The sequence below is a fragment of the Mirounga angustirostris genome, unplaced genomic scaffold, assembly GCF_029215605.1.
Source record: "Mirounga angustirostris isolate CCGP_5_RB_7025 unplaced genomic scaffold, mMirAng1.0.hap1 SCAF_8, whole genome shotgun sequence".
Lineage (NCBI taxonomy): Eukaryota > Metazoa > Chordata > Mammalia > Carnivora > Phocidae > Mirounga > Mirounga angustirostris.
The window spans coordinates 145,388,415-145,410,016 of record NW_026991716.1 but is presented as its reverse complement, the minus strand read 5'-3'; the positions used below and the strand labels follow the sequence as shown (position 1 = coordinate 145,410,016).

General features: G+C 43.3%; 3 protein-coding genes across 9 annotated transcripts in view; 1 reads left to right on the top strand and 2 right to left on the bottom strand.

Annotated features, from left to right (window-relative positions):
* Positions 1-11,716, bottom strand: part of ERMARD (ER membrane associated RNA degradation) — a 28,845-nt gene extending 17,129 nt beyond the window's left edge. For 2 of the 7 annotated variants that reach the window (XM_045865913.3, XM_064598376.1), the window contains exons 1-9: positions 10,853-11,716; positions 8,680-8,848; positions 7,298-7,437; positions 5,961-6,062; positions 5,581-5,670; positions 3,559-3,656; positions 2,979-3,115; positions 2,146-2,260; positions 1,431-1,533 (exon numbers count right to left, since the gene is read on the bottom strand). In XM_045865913.3, coding sequence (XP_045721869.1) covers positions 1,431-1,533; positions 2,146-2,260; positions 2,979-3,115; positions 3,559-3,656; positions 5,581-5,670; positions 5,961-6,062; positions 7,298-7,437; positions 8,680-8,848 — 954 coding nt within the window. In that variant the 5' untranslated portion in view covers positions 10,853-11,716. Of the gene's footprint in view, positions 1-1,430; positions 1,534-2,145; positions 2,261-2,978; positions 3,116-3,558; positions 3,657-5,580; positions 5,671-5,960; positions 6,063-6,950; positions 7,497-8,679; positions 8,849-10,852 lie in introns of those variants that run through there. The other 5 variants (XM_045865912.3, XM_045865915.3, XM_045865914.3 and 2 more) reach the window with 4 other exon arrangements.
* A 169-nt stretch (positions 11,717-11,885) lies between these two features.
* The window catches only part of DYNLT2 (dynein light chain Tctex-type 2), a 19,186-nt gene continuing 9,469 nt past the window's right edge, over positions 11,886-21,602 (top strand). The window contains exon 1 of the mRNA XM_045865918.3: positions 11,886-12,018. Within this exon, the coding sequence (XP_045721874.1) occupies positions 11,905-12,018 (114 nt within the window). The 5' untranslated portion in view covers positions 11,886-11,904. The remainder of the gene's footprint in view (positions 12,019-21,602) is intronic.
* Positions 12,439-21,602, bottom strand: part of LOC135365471 (basic proline-rich protein-like) — a 27,596-nt gene continuing 18,432 nt past the window's right edge. The window contains exon 2 of the mRNA XM_064596975.1: positions 12,439-12,646. The gene's annotated coding sequence lies outside the window, so the exon portion shown is untranslated. The remainder of the gene's footprint in view (positions 12,647-21,602) is intronic.

Genomic DNA, 21,602 nt, shown 5'->3' with positions numbered 1-21,602 from the left:
AGAGCTGTGACAACCGGCGTTCTCGCTCTTTCTGCTGGAGACAGACGCTGCACGACACTGCCTGGCACTGCCCAGGGCAGAGTGGACGGGAAAGGCACCAGGCATGGGCATCAGGGGACACAAACGTGAGCACTGCACTCCTGAGGAGCCTGCGATAGAAACCTGTCCCAACAGGCACGGAAGGCACCGAAGTGCCCGGAGATAAAACAGAGGCAGGACGCAGGGAAGAGAAGCTGCTGCATTGGAGGGGTCGAGGCTCTGGAGGTCACTCACGTGGCCTGAAGCGGTCTGGCAGGGACAGTGGGCAAAGCCTGCAAAAAGAACGCTCTGGAACTGGCGAGGGGCCTCGGGTATGCCGGAGGAATCCGACAGGAGGAGACAGACCGGAGGAACGTGGGTCCACATGGGGTCCCCGAACGCCCCGTGCAAGCTCAAAGCTCGCTGCAGGTACTGGGGTGCCCCTAAAGTTCTAAGCAGATGAGACCATGAAAGACGTAAGACTATTTATCACCGGAAGAGGAGGCGGGTGAGGGCTCAGCGTTGAGAACAGATGGGTGGGTCTGGACACTGAGTGGATTAAGGGGACGCAGCACAAGGTGGTGCTGGAGGCTGGTACCCAGCGCCTGAGCAGACGGGGATAATAAGGAACACCAGAGAACAAATTTGTGGGAGGAAAAGTGAGCTTTGTAGCAATAAAGGAGTTTGAGACCTAAAAACGTTCAGCAAATGGGGTAAGCCTAACTCGGGAGGAGGAGGAGCTGAGTTTGAGGAGACGACTGCCTGGGACAGCACCTGCCGTTCATAGGACAGACTGTTGTCCCGACACCTCTCCGGCCGCATTGACAGCTCAGCCTGTGTCAGGCTTTCGCTTTCATTGGTTCGAAGTATTTTCCAATCCTTGTTCCCCTGGAAGCAGGGCGGCTAAGACATGGGAGGGAGTAAGATCTACCGCAGCAGATCCAGGGAGCACAGCGTTGGGAACAGAATGGCGAGGAATGCCTTTGGAAAGGGGCGGAAAGACGAAGCTGAGTGGGAGGAACAAGAGTTCCGGGGGCAGCCCCGACACACGCACCCTCTTGCCTCTGCCAGGTGACTGGGCACAGGGCCACCCAGAAGCTTCCCCAAGCTCCCTAGCAGTTCTGGCCCAGAGCTGCGTCCTGCGGCTACAAGGCTACGCGGTTTCTACTCTCCTGACAAGTCTGAAATACTTGGAAATACAGAACGATCAAAAACAATCACAAATAATTATACACCATATAAAATCATTATAATAGGAAGCCACAAAAAAACAACACTCGAGCGTTCCAAAGAAAATTCTTAGCTAAAAAATTCATTTAATGCTAAACAAAAATGAGATATTAAAAACTTTTAATTAGGCAGAGAAAACTCAATACAGCGGCAACCACCATCAATCACGGAAGCATGTGTACCTCAGCAGTCAGAAGTCTTTTTGGACATTGGTTAACAGTGGCAAAAACTCTCCTGAGTCCCGTCTCTAACTGTGTCAGTAACAACATGGCACAGTCGGCAAACCTGTGAAATTGAAGTAAAATAGGCAAATCTCAAGCTTTAAAAGTAAACACTGGCATCAACCCCAAATAACGGTGCTTTGTTCCAGATATTACCAATGTGTGACCAAGGCAAGGAGGGGTGACCATACTCGCGAACACGAGAAACAATGCAGAATCACAGGCTCCTTAGACTCGTGAGCTTAAATCTATTTTCCACTGCTCTGACATAAGAGAAGCTCCAGAATAAAAGGTCATCAAAGATCTGCCCAATTCTTCCCACTACTTGTAAGAAATACTCAGATTGCAGGATTTGGGTGGGTTCTCAAGGTACGAACGAACGCACGGACAACAGAACCTGAAGGGAGGCAAAGGCCGTGGGCCTCGCGATGTCCACGTGCATCTGCTTTGCTCCCCAAGAAACCGAGTCGAACTTACCTCCTCCTGGCTGCAGGATTCTTTAACACGGGACACACGGTTCTCTCATAGTTAGAACTCAAATGACACCGAAAAGTTGATTCCAAAGAATGATTATCGGTATCGACTACACCAAAAGGCTGATGCGTAACGTTTCAGTCAGCACTGTGAAGGCATTTTAAGCTCAGCCGTCCTGGAGAGGACCAGCCTCCTCACTTACCTGTGTGACCTGAACCCGATTAATGCAGCTTCCCAGTACGGCAACATGACCTTTAATATGAAAGTGGATTTCTTCATCACTTCTTCTAACACTGAAAGTACCTCAGAAGTAACGTCTGCAAAATAACAAGAGTTTTAAGCACAATCACCCTAATCAGTTGAAGAACAACGTAAGCAGACTCAGGGCAGGAGGCCCACGAGTCGTAGGTGACCGTGGCACCCCTGGGGCAAGGGGAGGCGCACGACGGCCTCTTCATGACTCAGGCCACAGCTATGAGAAGAGGACGGCAGGGCTGACCAGCTGACCACGCTAAGAAAAGTAAGATACATTTTCATAAGGGAGAGGAGCAAGACTCAACCCTGAGGTAAACTAGGGACCCTGTCTGATGATGACGTGTCTGTGCAGGTTCATCCCTGGCAACAAATGTGCTCTGCGGGGGGATGCTGCACATGTCAGGGCGGGGGCTTCCGGGGAATCTCTGCACCTCCCCATCCATTTTGTTCCAAACTGAAAACTGCCCTAAAAAATAAAGTCTTAAAAAGTATGTATTACTGGCAGTCAGCGGACTACCAAAGGGTCTGTGGCACAAAAAGGCTAAGACTGCCAGGATAAGGTGATCTGGGTTACTCCTGCCATGATTTACCTCAGAGATTCAGCCCCGCTGTAGGGGGTGAGGTTTTATGTAGCAAAGTTTAAGCAGCTTTGAAAGTTCATCTTCTCCTGCCTCTGGAAAGTAGTCCATCGAAAGGGCTCAAGTCCCCGTGCCACTTCCTGACTTTATCCCTACCTTTATGAAGACACATTCAGGGGAAACTGTGAAGTGTAATACTTGCCAGGGAAAACGGCCAAATCCTCAAGGTTTGTGAGAACGATGAAAGGTCGGTGTGCCAACACAAGTTTAGCTTGTTGCAAGTAACTCTTCAGCAGCTGACCCAATCCCACGGTCAACAGTACCATCATTGAACAGTATCTAGTGCAAAACACCACAGAATCTGTTAGAAAAATGGACTGTCATACACATAAAGAGATTTACTTTCAAAAGAACAAGTTTAAAATTAAGGAAGTACAACACTATTCAATTGTAGGAAACTCCCCCTGGCTGTGTGTGGGAATTCAGCTACACGAGGGCTGGGAGGCTCGAGAGAGCAGTTCTCGGGGTCTCCCACCCCCCAGCAGGCAGTGCCCCTTGTCACCTCTGTGAGGCTCGGCCTCACAGCTGCCTCTGGGGTGGAAGTCAGTGGGGTCCCAACCCTGTCACACACCAGGTGTTTATCGATTCAGTTTGATCTTCAAATTCCTGCCTCAAAACTCTCATCTTTCCCAAAACACATCTTTGCCCAATGTAAAATTCAAGATAAAACAAACTCTTAAGTACATCAAAGAAGAGAGAAAATTACTTTCCTAGCAACGTACTTTGGGGGGATCTCATGAGGGGAAGCAAAGCCGTGCCATAGGGTATTACGCAGGTTGAGTCCACGTGGAGATCCGACAAAGACTTTCAGCACGTCCATCTAATCAGGTTAAGAACAGATTACTGCACAGTTAAATATTCACGGAACTACGGAATAAACTGATATAGTAGTGGGAGAACGTCTGCTTTCTTCTTTAGAGCAGACCCGACACTCTGGCTGGCATACGGTAGTACTAGTAATCGTCTAATAGTATTCAAACATTACTGGGCATTTAACACGTCAAACACATTTTGTGTGTATTTATTACTCATTCATCCTCAGAACAACCTATGAGGAGGGCATTACTATTAATCCCACTGTGCAGATGAGGAATACAAGCATGGAGAGCTGAAAGCTAGGCCTCAGGGGCCACGAGCTATAAAGGGGGATGAGATCTGTCCCAGGCTATGCTGCTTTCATCCGGCACATCAAGCGTGCCTACTACCTAGATAAAACAAAGCACAAAGTGGGGAACAGGAAATCCACAGGAGGCAGACCCTGTGAGGAGGGGCTGGCCCACGGATGCTCCCAGCCCAGACCTCCCCTACTTAGCTGTTGGCTGGAAGCTCACCATTCACCTGCTTCTCTCCCTCCACTTATAAAGACGCCCACTATGGGGATCCCGCTTATCAGATGGCAAGACTTGTGCATTTCCATGGGCTTGCTCTTGGTTTGGAGGGCAACACTTCAGAACACATTCAGGATAAAGAAGATATGCAGAGACTAAAATAACTCAAAACCAAGTCGTATGAGAAGGAAGAGTATGCCTCCAGAAGACAGGGAGAAGGAAGGAAAGCTATCTTCAGACGCCTGAAGGACTCTTGCTGAGAGGAGGAAATGGATGCACAGATCCTGAATTTCTCTCAAAGGGCAGGACAAGCCAGAGCAGAAGTTACAAAGAGGGTTTCAACTCAGCATCAGAACCCTTGGCAACCAGTCTCTCCATGCAACTCCAGAAACTCTTCATGCTCACATCAATTTTTAATACTTGAACAGTAATACCTAATACTAATAATCATAATAATACTCTCTTAGCTATATTTATTTTTAATTTAGTTTACTACTAACTTTAATTAATTGTTCATACCACCTGGGTAATCAGAAATACAGAAGCCAATGGACTAGTAGAAGGATCTGGGGCTGAGAGTGGCTGCAGGTCAGCAAGAGGCTAACAGCACCCAGGCCGACAACAAACAACAGGCCAAACACATGGATCTATTTCAGAAGTCAGTATAACTACAGGAATTTTGTACTTGGTCTTCACTCCATATTCTCCACTAAACAAAGTGCTCTTTAAGCTGACAGGGAACCACTGTAAAGTGGGAGAGCTTTACTGAAAACAGATTTCTTATCCAAAAATAGCAAGTCTAGCTGGTAACATATTACACCAGCATTTTAAACATCGTCCTGGCTCGGCAGGCTCAGCTTTGCCCAGGACGCTATCTTGGCATTCTTCTGCACCTTGATCCTGCCTCACTCGGTTGTGGCCTGTTGAAGATTTTGACAAAGTATACAGCTCTGCATGGTTTTAAACTGGCATCTAGTTTTTTTTCACTGTAAGTCTGAACAGTTGCAGAACGGCATAAACTCCCACATGTTAAAAAAAAAAAATGGATATTTTAGTATAAAACTTTAATATCCCTCCCTAAATGGTCAAAATTTTATTCTAGAATATGCTATTATGATAATTATTAACGTATAATTAATGAAAGCAATAGAGTTCAAATTGTTCATCCAGCTGGCCCCCCGAGGCTGTCCCACCAGAGGCTATTATGCCACGCCAAGACCCAGGATAAGAGACGTGTGTCTTGTGGCTGGAAAAGTGGCAATTTTGAAAGGGGAGGTGGCAAAGGAGAATATGCTCAAATTACAGCTGTCATCAACTTTTTCCTATGCAGCATCAATTTCTGAGGAGCAAAAGTAGAGCTACTACGAGCGGCTTTGTGCTGTGTCTACTCTATCAGGTTTAGGTGAACAAGCTTACCACAGACCGACCAAAGACCTCGGCAAGCTCCTCAGACGCAAGCAGATCTCTCAAAAGAAAGGGGCATTCCTTCCCATTCAGTAAATACACCTACAATTCAAAGAAGGATGGTGTTACAGTTGCATTGTAATGAGCCAAACAATGTGAAGAAAAAACCCACCCATAAAGCCACTGTTTGTACAAATGAGGGAGAAAAACACTGAAGACACCAATGTTTTGATTTCATAATCACTGAAAAAGAAAAATATTAAACATCTGTGCCAAATGATTACATTTCATAGGAAAACAAGAATTAAAATCAAGAAATCTGAGGACAGCTGTAAAAGTCTGATGTTCATTCAGATACTTCAGTGAACCAAAGAAAGAGGTCTCACACTTACATCACCCAAAGCCCGTTCTAGACATGCCGTCAGTTTCATTAAGCTAAGAGGAATAGCGGGACATTGAGGGCTTCCCAAAGCATCAAATATTTCAGGAAATAACTGTGTAGAACAAGACATATGTTAGAATTTGTGATCAGTAAGAAACATTTCCCCAAGTATTTCTCAAGCAATACGATTTATGAAATTCAAACTTCTAAAGATTTCAATTAGTGTATTTTCATGACTTTCTTGGTATAGGTAAACATTTGTTATATAGATACACAGTTGACCCCTGAACACGGGTTTGGACTCCACAGGTCGGCTTACACGCGGATTTTTTCCACAAATACAGTACGGTATTGTAAGTGTATTTTTCTCTTCCTCATGATTTTCTTAATAATGTTTCTCTAGCTGACTTCATTGCAAGCATACAGTATATAATACATAAAACATCTAAAATACGTGTTAATCAACTACATTATCAATAAGGCTTGTGGCCAAGAGTCGGCTATTAGCAGTTCAGTTCTGAGGGAGTCTAAAGTTATATGCAGATTTGCAACTGTACAGGGGGTGGGCACCCTTAGCCCTGCACTGTCCAAGACTCAACTGTAACAATATCTAAAGAATCAAAAAAGTGTTTAATATCTAAGGAGTTTTGAACGTTTTCTTCATTTAAATGTTTACTGAAAGCAATAAATCTGGCATAACTGTAAATTGAAAAGTCAAATATTTTGACCTAAATCTTATTTCCCATTCTGATTAGTTCTTAAAAGTCAACAAACGTGAGGCAGCTCAGCCTGTCATGTAAGAGCTGTTACAAGGGGAGAAGCAATGACCCTTCTATCTACATCAGGAAATTTGAAGTATTTTATAATTAGACCTTTTATAGTTACTGCCCTACTGTGGTCATTAAATGTGCCAAGTGCAATGGCTGGTTTGCACCAACCAACAAACCAGCCAAAACGTCTGGGCGTTTCCATTCATCCTCCACAAACCAAGCATCCCCACCTGGTTTCCTTGTCCCACTGTCTCAAGAACACCTTACTGTCTGTCCATAAGGTCTTTGCTTTTTTCTGGAGCCGTCCATCCTCATCTTCCCAGGACCAGCACCCACATACCTAGCTACTCTCCAACCCCCAGTATGGATACTGCATCCAAAAACTTCCTTCGTTCCAAGGATGTTTCAGGCCATGGCGACTACATTACATTCCGAGTTTCCCTTGCATCCCTCAAGCCTTTTCACAGGCGGAGGGCTTAGAGGATGGAGGAGACCCCTTTAAGATGAACAGGTAACGAGGGCCTCTAAGCGGACTTCGCCAAGTCTTCTATTTCTAAAGGTTGTTCACAGGCCAAACCTCTGGAAGAGCTGTCCACTGCAGCCACGGCGTGTATCGCGTGTCAAACTGCCCCTTGGTCAGAGATAACAAATGTCGGTGGACGGCCTCACACACGGGGCCCAGCAGCAGCACGGTGCCCCGGTAATCCAGACTCTGGGCTTCAGGGAGAAGAAGAGCAGTGTGAGTACTACAGCTCCTTACCGCGGGATGAAAGTGCCTAAGCATCAAAGAAAAAGTGCTTTAATTACGAAATTTCCATGAAATCAACAACCAGTTTATAGCTGAACTTACAATAAAGATACCCAGATATTGCTGGAAGTAAGTTACATGGTGCTTATCTAATAAAAGAAAAATACACTATTAGAAGTGTACAAGGTTGGAAGATACAAAAAGGTTAATCAAGAGAAAATATTTTCTTCACTTGTAAGTTTACACAAAATCAGGTTCATACTGTATATATAATATTTTAACCTGATTTTTTACTTGACATTATTAGACTATGAGATTTCCAATGATGTTATTTTAGAACATACGAATTTTTTTGTTTTAATTTTCTGATAAGTTTGAAGCTGAACATTCACACGACTCACACCCAAAAAATATAAAAGGGTGAAGGTCTCCCTTCTGGCCACCCAGTTCTCCTTCCTATAGCAACTACAGTTATTAATTCCTTGGGGTATTTAGAAATACTTATACATACACAGCAAATACAATGATATGCCCTTCCTATTTTTTCGCTTAGCCCCGTGGTTCAGGGCGATGGGCTCCCCACCCTTCGCACCACCACCTAACGCTTTCTCGCGTGCCTGTCGTAGTCATGCTGTATGCTTGGCTGTTCCCAACGTTTGGGTTGTTTTCTTCCATTTTTGCTTACAATCAGCACCAACAGTAACCTGGCACAAACACTCGTTCGTACCTGTATGTGTGCCTGTCTTACAAACTCCTGGGATGAAACCGCTGGGCCAGAGCATGTTCATTTGCAATTTTTATAACTATTATTAAATTTCCCAAGCCACATCCCTGCTCTAAAAAATGTACAATAAAGCCTGGAACATTGAAGACAGCTGTGTAATATCCTACTGGTCATTTCCTACCCAGAATTCCTAGGACCCCTACTTTCTTCCCTCTTCCATCTGACTGTTGGCATGGAGCGAGACTGTTACGCCCACGGCCTCCTTCTCACACACGGCTTCCTTGGCTCAGTGCTCTGGTATCTCTCCTGTGCTCCTCTGGCCTCATTCCCTCCTATGTCACCTGATCCCTTTCCTCTCCTGAGCTAGGTCTGTATTGTAACAACCTCTAACTAAAAGAAACAATGGTCAGAAAGGAAAGTTTTACAGCCAAGACGTTTTAAATCAAACAGCACTGACAGCTGCTTGGGGTGCAGAGAACGTACAGACCTGATTGTGTGTAAGTCACACAGGCTGTGATGGTCTGCCAGCATACTTCACCCCTCTGAGTTACAATGCGATTGATATCACAACTTTCTCTGACTTCAAACCCGAGTTTACAGATCATATCATAGACTGAGGGAGAAAGACAAGTGGTAATCGGATCCTCTATTAGCATCTGAAATATAAGACACAGAAGACACTATTTAAAAGAAGTAAAAACAGTAATATCGATTATATATTCAAGTCACAAGAAAATCCCATTCTACCTTAAGTTCAGAATGTACTTAGGTACAGCTACTGTTAACACACTTTCTGGCTATCATGAGAGCTGTATGATTAAAATACTGTGATTAAATATCAAACAAAGATAGTTTACATAAACTTTATCAAATAAATGTTGAAGATGTGAAATTTTTAATAATATTTGTGAAGATAGGAGTTTACCGAAGCTTGGTACATCTTGTGGATAGTGCATTGTTCCTTTCAGCATTCCTATACTGTCCCAAAGTTATTGAAATGAGCAATTTTTTTAATGCAGAATGGAAAAGCAGAAAATCAAGCATAATAAACTAAAATGCAGGTAAAAAGCATAGTTCTGAATCCTTATGTGGTATAAGCAGCAGCAAACCATGCTTTTACATGAGGATTAAATAATACCAAGATCCTCACAATTATCCCCACATTACACTAACATCATCTTATAAACCTGCAAAGGAGTCACACTGTGGGACTAAAATTATCACGGGGTCTTCATCTGCTGTATCAAGTCAAGGGGTGTGTGTTCTAACATGAGGGGTTAAGCCCTAGCAGCTCCCTGGTTTGGAAGCTGGTCATCTTGAGTTCCTGCATCCTTCTCAGCAACCCTCTGTTACACAGTTCACTCCTCCCATTGCCCAGAAGCCTCACTCCCCACTCTCAGCCCTGGCTGCCAACCAATCTTCCACAGACCCAAGGAATGTGTGCCAAATAAGCAGTTATGCTGTGACCCATAGGGCGCACGCTGCTCAGCCGCTCAGGGACCACGGACACTGCAAGAGAGCAGGGGGCAGACGGGACCCGCTCCTGCTGCCTGCAACCTGGGCCTTCCCCTCCACTCTCTGTCCCTTGGAGCTTCTCCCCAGCAGCAGCAGAGTTGCAGAATCCAGTCTGCAGTTTTCCCAGCACCTGCAGGCCCAGCTTCTTCACTGTGCCCCCACATGACACACCACCAGCTGTCCAGCGCCTGCTCTTCAAAGGTCTGCTTCCCAGAACTGTCAGGCCCGCCCCATAGCTGAGCAGCACAACCTCCTTCCTCATAGATCCAAGTTTCAACTGGGTGGGACCTTCCACCAAGTCGCTAAGTTGTAAAATTGCAACCACTGCCCTGGTTCTCTCAGTCCCACAAGGGAGTGAATGCTTCCTGCAGCTGCCAAGTCCACAATACTTGTAGACATCTCTTCTTATTCTTTCTCTAACAATTCTACACTTGTTAACTCTTAATTGTCTTCCTTCAAAGCCTAGTGTGGTTTGTCTTCTGCCCGATACAGAAATGCAGTCCTAAAGGTTACTTTGATATCAAAAGGGACTCCTTGCATTTTTAAAAAGCATCTGAACTCTAAGCAAGGAGCTCTGGTTCTGGAGTGACAGGTGGCAGGCAAACGTTTTTGCACAAAAGCCCATCTCCTCCACTACTGCAGGCCCTGGATATGGCAACAGAAGCTTTAAGAAATGTCTTCTCTTTTGGCTGTATTCGCCCTTGCAATATAGTTGCCCTGCAGCCTTAACCAAACTGTCAGATCCTAGAGCACCAAGGTCAGATCTCACCCAGAATGTTCCCCCACGACACAGCATAGCTCCCAGCACACAGCAAATGAGAGTTAACTGAATCGTCGATGGCTCATCCTTCCTGGAGCTGAAGGGAATGCACTTCTTCAAGTCGTTACAACCTTCAGCTTTTGGGAATAACAATTCTAGAAGCTGGCTTTTACGTTAACTTGCAAGCACATATTGTCTTGAATAATTAACCTCATGTTAATTGGGAATGAAATCCCACTTCAAATCCGGAAATATTAGGTACTGCAATACCTTGCGACTCGTGACCGTACATTTTCCTGTTAGTTATGAATGGCCTCTCCCCCCACTAGAGGCCAGAACCCGCCCTGCCCGTCACATCCGCGCGCGCGCACGCGCCCACCCGTACCTTTACTCCTTGATACTCCAGGGTCTTGTCCAGGGCACTGTGGGCCGGTGGAAAGGACCTATACTTAGGACCTTCAATCTGAACTCTTCTTCAGACTCCTTGTACCACTTGCTTTGAAAAAGTTAGTATTCCGAGCCTCCGTTCTAACTGTAAATGGTACAGGGTATGATCTTCTAGTGTTGCAGTAATTAGAGCTAATACTTGAAAAGCATCTCACGCACAGCACTCAAAAACAGTAGCTATTGCTAAAAGTGAGGATAGATGATTGCATTTAATTCCACAAGGACAGGAAATGAATAAAACCCTATGAGGCAGCCCCGTACCACCCGACCTACAGCCACTGAGGCTGTTGTGATTGAGTTTTGTAACCAAAATGGCCTGAAAACGTCGAATTTCGATTTGCAAGTAGCACCTGCAGGGGTGAGTATGACACAGTGTGGGAGCAGAGAAAGCTTCCTTTCGAGGACGAAGACCCCACCCGCGAGCGGAACACTGCGTTCGCTCTTCCACTACCGACTCGCGGGCTTCAGCCTGGGGCCTGGGAGGTGCGAGGGACTGCGCGCCTGGAACAGTCTGGGGGCCCGGGCGGCGCCAAGACAAACGAGGGCAAGCGGTGCGTCTTCGGGGCCGGGCCGGGCGCTCATCCTCTCGCCGGCCGCGGACGAGGGGCGGGCAAGGCCGACCTGCTCCCGCGGCGGCGCTGCGCAAGACACCACGGAGGCCCGGGGACCGCGGCCCAGAGCCCGCCAGGCCAGCAGGGTGCGGCCGACGCTGCGCCTCCCCCGCCCGCGCCGCAGCGGGCGCCGCGCAGGCCAACAGCGCGCTCAGGCGCCCACCGGCACCCCGCTTCCCGGCCGCTCTGCCGCCGTCACTTCCAGCTACGGGCGGCCGGCGCGGCGGGATGACGCACGCCTCGCCTCGCCCCGCCCCTCCCTTCCGGCGCACTTCTGGCCGGCGCGGCGCAGGCGCGGGACTTGAGCTCTCGCGGGAAGCGGCCGAGGCGTTTGGGGCGAGGGGAGGCGGGCCGCTGGGCGTGGTGGAGTGCGGGCAGCATGGAGAAACGCGGGCGAGGCGGGAAACCGTTTTTGAGTCCGGCTTCTCAGCCGCAGCCGACGCCGCCGCAGCCTCGGAGGGAGAGGAGGCCCAGCATGTTCGAGAGGGAGGCAGTGAGTGCGGGGGCGGGGCCAGAGCGCGGGGGCGGGCGGCGCGGGGCTGGTGTCGGTGAGCGGCCCGCCGCCCTCGTGCTCCCCGGACTCGTGCTCCCCGGGCTCGTGCTCTCCGGGTTCGCGCTCCCCGCCCTCGTGCTCCCCGGGGCTCGCTCTCCTCCCCCTCGTGCTCTCCGGGTTCGCGCTTCCCGCCCTCGTGCTCCCCGGGCTCGCTCTCCCCGCTCTCGTGCTCCCGGCGCTCAGCTCCCCTCCCTCGTGCTCCCGGGCTCGCTCTCCCCTCCCTCGTGCTCCGGGGCTCAGCTCCCCTCCCTCGTGCTCCCGGGCTCGCTCTCCCCTCCCTCGTGCTCCGGGGCTCGCTCTCCCCTCCCTCGTGCTCCCTGGGCTCGCTCTCCCCTCCCTCGTGCTCCCGGGGCTCAGCTCCCCTCCCTCGTGCTCCCGGGGCTCGCTCTCCTCCCCCTCGTGCTCCCGGGGCTCGCTCTCCTCCCCCTCGTGCTCCCCGGTCTCCCTCTCCCTTCCGTTGTGCTGCCTGGGCTCCGCACTCAGGGCCACACGTGTGCTGTTTTGAGAAGGACAAGGGTCCGATGTGTTGAGTTTTCAGAAACAGCTGCAGTCTCAGTATTTGAGGGACCTGCAGGAGGAAAAAACAAATGTGAGACTTACTGTCTGGAGTTAGTGGAAGATGCCCTTCACTTTATGGGTGGAATAACATCAGGATTTCTGTGAGACCATAGTCCGAAAACCATTACTGTAATGGAGACTTCTCCTTTTATTGAGACATTAAGTGAGGAAATAATTTGTCCAAGGAGAGAGAACTGTAAGGCTAGAGCTGAGACTAGCATATCTGCCCTGGGAATCCTGGTCCACTTGTCTCAAGGTTTCCTTTCCCACCTACTTCACGGGACCCATAACCTCCGAGGTGAAGGAGAGAGAGCAGACAAAATGCTGATGTTCCTAAAACATTTCAAGGAATAAAACGGGAATCAAAACATGCCGGCAGTAATGACAGTTCTGTGGTGTCTCCATTTTACAAAGGAAAGAACAAACTAGAGGAGGAAAAATAGAGCAATTTCACACAACCAAATGCAGAGCGAGGCTGGAAACCTTCACCTGTTGGAAGTGAAGTTTCATGCTCCCAAAAGCCGTGCTCTGCAGTTTGGCCCCTGAACAGCATGAGGGCCAGCCATCCAGGTCCACTTACACAGATTATTTTCAGTAAATATACTGAAAAAAATTTTTTGAGGTTTGTAACAATTTGAAAAGAACTTTCTCTAGCCTTATTGTAAGAATAGAGTATATAACATACAAAATATGTGCTCGTTAGCTATTTATATTGGTAAGGCTTCTGGTCAACAGTAGACTTAAGTTTTGGGGGAGTCAGAAGTTACAGATTTTTTTTTTTTTTACTGGAGGAGGGTGGTCAGTGCCACTAACCTTCCTGTTGTTCAAGGATCAACCGTGTTGCCTGGTAATAAATCTGTTTTATAGATAGATCACCAGCAGTAAAGAAAAATTTCTGTATTTTGAGGCAGACAAAGGTGCCTTTTAGGAACTTCCTACTACATGGCAGAAGTGGTCTTGAAAAATGAATAAGCCTGAATCCTAAAGGATATATATACACGTGGTATATAGACCATAGTCTGAAAATAAAGGGATATGGACCAAGGCCATTCTTGTTTGATATGGATGTGATCGATCATAGCTACCTTTAAGACCTAGGCTTCTAGGAGTAAGAAATTTGAATAGACCAGAAACAGGGAAGAGACTGAGAATGCACTCCACATATGCTCACTAAATGGACCTGAGACTAATAAGTGCACTAATGGGTAATTTCTAATTTTTTGGTAGTAGAGAATTCCTCTGTTCTTAAGCATAGGAAGCATGAAGACACACAGCACAATTTAATCGATTTAAATGTCTTTTAATTTTATATGTGCTGCATCCATTTTTTTTTCTTCTAGTAATAGCACTTCCATTTTCCTTTGGAGGATTAATTCATTTCCCATACAATAGAGTTTTAATGGGACTGTCATTGTCCTTAACTTTGTGGTTAGATGAGACACAAACGTGGCTAATTAGTTGAACGCTTCATGGAATAATGTAGGAAAATGGTTGGGATTAATTCAGATTGAGGACAGCATATTGATGTGCCTCATGTGTCTGGTTCTTTAGCCTTCTCTTCCATTCTGTGAGCTGCTCAAACCAAAGATCCAAAACCTTAAACAGATAACCAAAAAACTGAAGACTTGGTTAGTCTTACTTGTGTATATACATTTGAAAATCTTAAATACAAGCAAATAGCCTTTAGATTTTTAGAGCAGGGCTATAGAGAGAGCATGAGCTGGGGGGAGGAGCAGAGGGAGAGGGAGAAGCAGACTCCTCATTGACCAGGAAGCTCGACTTGGGGCTCATCCCAGGACCCTGGGATCATGACCTGACCTGAACTGAAGGTGGACACTTAACTGATGGAGCTACCCAGGTGCCCCAAATAGCCTTTAATTATTATATTAATATTATATTGTTACTAATACAGTGGCATCTTATGACCAGACTCCTTTTATTTTGGGATTATAAGCAGGCTCAACATAAGGAAATATTGTATCACTAGGTTAAATAATTAAAGTCAGGTTATTTTTCTAGATGCAAAAATGTTGATCATATTTAAAACATTTCTGATTTTTAGAAGTAATTACAAAGATTCTTCCTTAATGAAAGGATAAAATAATGAATAAAAGGAAAACTGAATCATGGGGTGCCTGGGTGGCTCAGTCATTAAGCGTCTGCCTTCAGCTCAGGTCATGATCCCAGGGTCCTGGGATTGAGCCCCCGCATCGGGCTCTCTACTCAGCTGGAAGCCTGCTTCTCCCTCTCCCACTCCCCCTGCTTGTGTTCCCTCTCTTGCTGTCTCTCGCTCTGTCAAATAAAATCTTAAAAAAAAAAAAAAAAAAAAAGGAAAACTGAATCAGAAGGCCAAAATTATATATAAGGAAGAAATGTTAGAGATGAGTTTTCAGCAAGTTAGAATCACTGTTATTTTCAAACCATGCATGCATGCTCTATCCCCAAGGGAATCACTGCAGTTGTAAGCCACTGTTAAGGATACAGTGTTGTTGTATCCCTTGTGTATATTGTGGGGAAAAAAGATGGCAATTACTCTAGAGAAGTATTCTCTTAATAAAAAAAGAACAAAATAAGATTTTATTTCTAAGAGGCTTTGGGAGCAAATAATTCCTCTTTCCTCCAACTAAAACAATGCAGCCTGGCAAATAATCAAAACAGTAGATTTCTGATGAAGGGCTTCCAACTAGCAGCCAACGTGGAGTAATTCCTACCAGAAACCGTTGAAAATAGCACAAAATGTATGAAGCAATTGTTTTTCCATTGATGAGATGTAAGGCAAGACAGGATAGTAATCTCTGGGGGTGGGGGATAGGAATGGTGACCCCCAAGATTTCCTCTGACTCCCCAATGAGAGAATTCTGGCCTACACCTGTGGAGAGCTCTTCCTTAGTTGAGAAGGGTTTGAGAGCCAGGGTAGATCAAGCTGGTGTGAATGCAGAGCAGAGTATTAGGAGGGAGCTGCACAAACAGCTCCAAACATCTGCTAAGGATTTTCCTCAGGTCTTCAGGTTAGAGCATCAGTGTGTCTAATAAGGAAACCACCTGTTCCCAGAGAAAGAACCACCAAAAGGAGCAGGAAAAATCGCTGGACTCACACAAAATCATTTGTTTTTCCACCAGTAGGAGTGAAAAACCATGTAAATCATAGGACATTGGTTAGAGTGCTAAGAAGTGTATTGTCTCAGTACTGGGGGAAGAAATAGCTCTAGACTTAAAGATTTTACCAGTTTGGTCTATCAAGATTAAAAGCAAGTCTCAAGAGAATGAAACTATTCCTGTTACTACATGCTAGAAAACTCAAGAGTATGTAAAGGAATGCAAAAACACACCAAGGTAAAAGTCACAGTATCTTCTGTCCAATTAAATATTTTCAGACCTACAAAGAAACAGGAAAATAGAACTCAAAGTGAGAAGAAACAATAAAAACACCCAGAAATGACAAATAGCAAAGACAGAATTAGTATAAAAGGTCACTGAAGTAGTTACTACAGAAAAGTTACTGTATTAGTTTTCATTAAATTAAAGCAGTTATATGATATTAAATGATAAAACAGTTATTACATTTTGTATGTTCAAGCATGTTAAATCCAGATGAAACTCTACAGTTGATAAATATAATGTTAGAGATGTAAAATATAGTGAATGGAAATAGCAGATTTCACACTGCAGAACAGAACTTAGTGAACTTAGAGGCAGCAATGGAAAGAAGACCTGAAAAAAATATATATTAGGAGAAATAAATGAGATACAGGGAAATTTCAGGCAAAAAAAAAAAAAAAATATATATATATATATACACACACACACATATATGTATATATATTTATATTTGGAGTTCCCAAGTGAGGAGAGGAGACAGGGCAAACAAAAAAGATTTGAAGAAATAATGGGTGAGAAATTTCCAAACTTAATGAAAACTATAAACCCACAAATCCAAGCTCAATGAACTTCAAGCACAAGAAACATGGATATTATGCTGAGACATGTAGCAAATTGCTTAAAATCAATGATTTAATAATTTAAAGGCAGGAAAAAAAAACTGTAGGTACAGAGGAATGGTAAAATGAGAGAAGGCTTCTGATCAGAAACAATGCAAGCCAGAAAACTGGCACTTTCATTAGTTTTAAAGTATCTTTAAAGTTGAAAGACCATCAACCTAGAATTCTATACCCAGTGAAAAAAAATTTGCAAAAACAAAGGCAATATAATAGGTTTTTCAGATATATGAAAATCAAAAATTCACCAACAAAAGATCTGCACTATCCAGAATGTGAAATGAAGTCTTTTGGGCATAATGAATGTGGTAAGAGATGTAAATATGTATCTAGATGAAAGAAAGCATTGGAAGTGGTAAATATATAGATAAATATATTTTTTTTCTGTTTAAGGATTACTGGGATGATGAATCACTGAATTCTACTCCAGAAACCAGTATTATAGTGTATGTTAACTAGCTAAAATTTAAATAATAACTTTAAAAATTATAAATTAGGAAAAATTAAAAGTAAAGATTATTGGCTGATTAAATACAAAATAACATTTTGGGGCTTGTAGCATATGTAGAAGTAACATGCATGACAATCCTAACATAAAGACCAGAGAGGTGGGAGGAGGGGACTTATGCCATTGTAAGACTCATAGTATGGGAAGTGGCATAATCTGCCTTGAAAGTAGACTGATAAAGATATATAAAGCCCTAAAACTACCACTGGAAAATAATAAAGTTAATAGGCCAACAGATAACAGAATGGAATCATGAAAAATACTTTATTTTTTTAAAGATTTTTATTTTTTGACAGAGAGAGACACAGTGAGAGAGGGAACACAAGCAGGGGGAGTGAGAGAGGGAAAAGCAGGCTTCCTGCTGAGCAGGGAGCCCGATGCGGGGCTCAATCCCAGGACCCTGGGATCATGACCTGAGCTGAAGGCAGATGCTTAACCAACTGAGCCACCCAGGTGCCCCCCAAAATACTTAATTTAGAAGAAAGCATAAAAAATAAGAGGAAAAGGGCACCTGCCTGGCTCAGTTGGTAAAGCATGTGACTTTTGATCTTGGGTTGTAAGTTTGAGTCCCACGTTGGGTGTAGAGATTACTTAAAAATAAGATCTTTTTTAAAAAATAGATAAAAGGAACAAAGAACAGATGGGACAAATAGGAAACAAAAAATAGGGATTTAAACAATCGTGACAGTCACATTAAATGCAAATATTGTAAACACCTCAACTAAAATTTAGATTGTCAGATTACTTATAAAAGCAAATTGAAACTATATACTGTCTACAAGAAACACTTGGAATGTACATAAAGACACAAATAAGTTAAAATGGAAAGGATGGAAAAATCTACCATGTGAACACTAATAGAGAGCTGGAATACATACATTAGTATCAGACAAAATACATTTCTAAATAGAATATTGTAAGAGATAAAGAGGGTCATTTCATGTTAAGTCAATTCATCAGAAAGACCTAACAATCCTAAATGTCTGTGCACCTAAAATCAGAGCTCTGAAATACAGGAAACAAAAACTTGCATTCTTACAGAAATACATCCATAATTACAGTTGGAAATTTCAACACATCTCCCTATCAGTAATTGGTAGAATAGACAAAAACCTAATGAAGATATAAGACATGAACAATAATGTAATGACTTGAATTAGTGCACTTTTATGGCATACTCCATGCAACCACAGCTGAATAAATGTTCTTTAGAAGTGTACAAGAAGCATCACTAAGAATATGTCCTGGGACATAAAACAAGTCCCAATAACTTTAAAAGGGTTCAGATCACAAAGTATGTTCTTTGACCATAATGGAATAAATTAGAAATTAACAGAAAGATATATAGAAAAATGCAAATTGTCTGAAAATAAAATGACACACTTCTGAATAACACAGGATAAAAGAAAACAAAAGAGAAAATATTTTCAAGTGAAAAGGAAAATACAACATTTCAAAAACTGTAGGGTATAGCTATTGCAGTACTCAGGGAAATTTATAGCCCTAAATAAGTATATTAGAAAAATTTTGAGTCAGTATTTCAACCATCAGCTCAAATTAGAAAACACTCTAGGGGCGCCTGGGTGGCTAAGTCATTAACTGTCTGCCTTCAGCTCAGGTCATGATCTCAGGGTCCTGGGATCGAGCCCCCACCCGGGCTCCCTGCTCAGCGGGAAGCCTGCTTCTCCCTCTCCCGCTCCGCCTGCCTGTGTTCCCTCTCTCGCTATGTCTCTCTCTCTCAAATAAATACAATCTTTTTTTTTAAAAAAAAGAACAATCTAAACTCAAGCAAAAGAAAGTTGGTAATAAAAACAAGAGTGCAAGTCAATGAAATAGTGAACTGAAAAAATTAATGAAACCAAAGATATTTTGGAAAGATAGATAAAGGTGATAAACTTCCAGCCTAAAAGTTGGTAAAGAACAACCTGTGGGTCAAATTTGGCTTGCTGCCTATTTTTGTACAGCCTATGAGCTAAGAATGATTTGTATTATTTTTTTTTGTATTATTTTTAAAAGGTTATTTAAAAGGATAGATAGAAATGGGGGAGGAAGAGGATGAAAGGGGAGAGTTGGAGGAGCAGGAGCATTGGCAATGTCCACAGTGCCTAAAAAATTTACTAGCCAGCTCTTTACAGAGAAGGTTTGCCAGCCATTGCTGAAGCCAGACTAATCAGGAAAAGAAAAAGACCAATTCTAAACTAGGGAATGAGAAGAAATCACTACATACCCAGTAAACATTTAAAAGATCATAAGGAAATACTAAAAACAGCTATGATCCTAATTTCAACGATTTGGATGAAATGCACAAATTCCACGAAAGACACTATTATGGGTTGAATTGTGTTCTCCTAGGATTCATATGTTGAAGCCCTTAACCCCCAGTACCTCAGAATGTGAGTGTATGTGGAGTTAGGCCTTTAGAGAAGTAACTAAGTTAATTTGAGACTGTTAGGGTTTGCTCTAATCCAGTCTCACTCATGTGTTCTGCAAAATTGAAGAAATGGGAATTCTTCCCAATTCATCCTGCGGGGTCAGCATTACCCTACTATCAAAACCAGAATAATAAGAAAACAAACCACTATTCCTCATGAACATAGATGCAAAAATTCTTAATGAAACTATAGCAAATTAAATCCAACAACATGTTAAGAAAAATAAAATACATATACTGTGCCCAACATAGGAGCCCCTAAATACATAAGGCAAGACATAAAGGGAGAAAGAGACAGCAATGCATAATAATAGGGGACTTCAATACCCCACTTACATCAATGGGTAGATCATTCAGACAAAAAATAAAACATCAGCTTCAATGACACAGTAGACCAGATGGACTTAACAGATATATATAGAACATTCCATCCAGGAGCAGCAGAATACACATTCTTCTCAAGTGCACATGGAACATTCTCCAGGACCTATCACATGTTAGGCCACAAAACAAGTCTTCATAGATTTAAGAAGACTAACGTACCAAGCATCTTTACCAACCACAATGGTATGGAACAAGAAGTCAATTATAAGAAGAAAACTGAAAAAATCACAAATACGTGAAGATTAAAAACATTATATGGAACAACCAGTGTGTCACTGTAGAAATCAAAAGAGAAATTTAAAAATTCCTTGAAACAAATGAAAATGGAAATACAACATACCAAAATTTATAGAATGCAAAACATTTCCAAGAGGGAATTTCATAACAATAAATACTTACCTCAAGAAACAAAAAATCTCAAGCACCTAGCTTTATACATCAAAGACTAGAAAAAGAAAAATTGAGACCCAAATTTAGTAAAAGAAAGGAAATATTTGAGCAGAAGTAAATGAAAAAGAGACTAAAAAGACAATAGAAAAGTGAAATTAAGAGCTGGTTCATTGAAAAGATAAACAAAATTGACAAACCTTTATTTAGAGAAACCAAGGAAAAAAGGGAGAGGGCTCAAACAATCAGAAATGAAAGAGGAGAAAAAAAAAGAGACATTACGACTAATATCATAGAAATAGAAAGCATCATAAGGTATTAGCAGTTATACACCAACAATTTGGACAACCCAGAAAAAATATATAAATTCCTAAAATAGGAAACCTGAACAGACCAGTATCTAGTGAGGAGATTGAATTAGTAATCAAAAACCTCCCAACAAACAAAGGTCAGGACCAGATGGCTTCACTGGTGAATTTTACCAAACATTCAAAGAAGAAGTAATACCAATCTTTCTCAAACTCTTCAAAAGAATAAAAGAGGAAGGAACACCTCCAAACTAATTTTATGAGGCCAACATTATTCCTGATAACAAAACCGTACAAGGACACCAGAGAACAGAAAACTACAGGCCAATAAACCTGATGAATGTAGTTGCAGAAATCCTCAAGAAAATATTAGCAAGCCAACTTCTACAATATATTAAAAAGATCATACAACATGGTCAAGTGGAATTTATTCTAGTGATGCATGGATGGTCAGCATCCCCAACAATGAGACTGCATTAGCAAAATGGAGGATAAAAGTTGTATCATCTTGGGCACCTGGGTGGCTCAGTCGGTTGAGCATCTGCCTTCGGCTCAGGTCATGATCCTGGAGTCCCGGGATTGAGCCCCACATCAGGCTCCCTGCTCAGCCAGGAGTCTGCTTCTCCCTCTGCCCCTCACCTCTCTATTTCTAAAAAATTGTGTCATCTCAATAGATGCAGTAAAAGCATTTGGTAAACTTCAATATCCATTTATCCTAAAAATTCAACAAAGTGGGTTTAGAGGGAACATACCTTAGCATAATAAAGGTCATATATGACACACTTACAGTGAACATCATACTCAATGGTGAAGAGCTGAAAGGTTTTCCTTTAAGTTCAGGAACAAGACAAGATGCCCACTCCAACGCTTCTATTCAACATTATATTGGAAGTCCTAGCCAGAGAAATTAGGCAAGAAAAAGAAATAAAAAACATCCAAATTGGAAAGGAAAA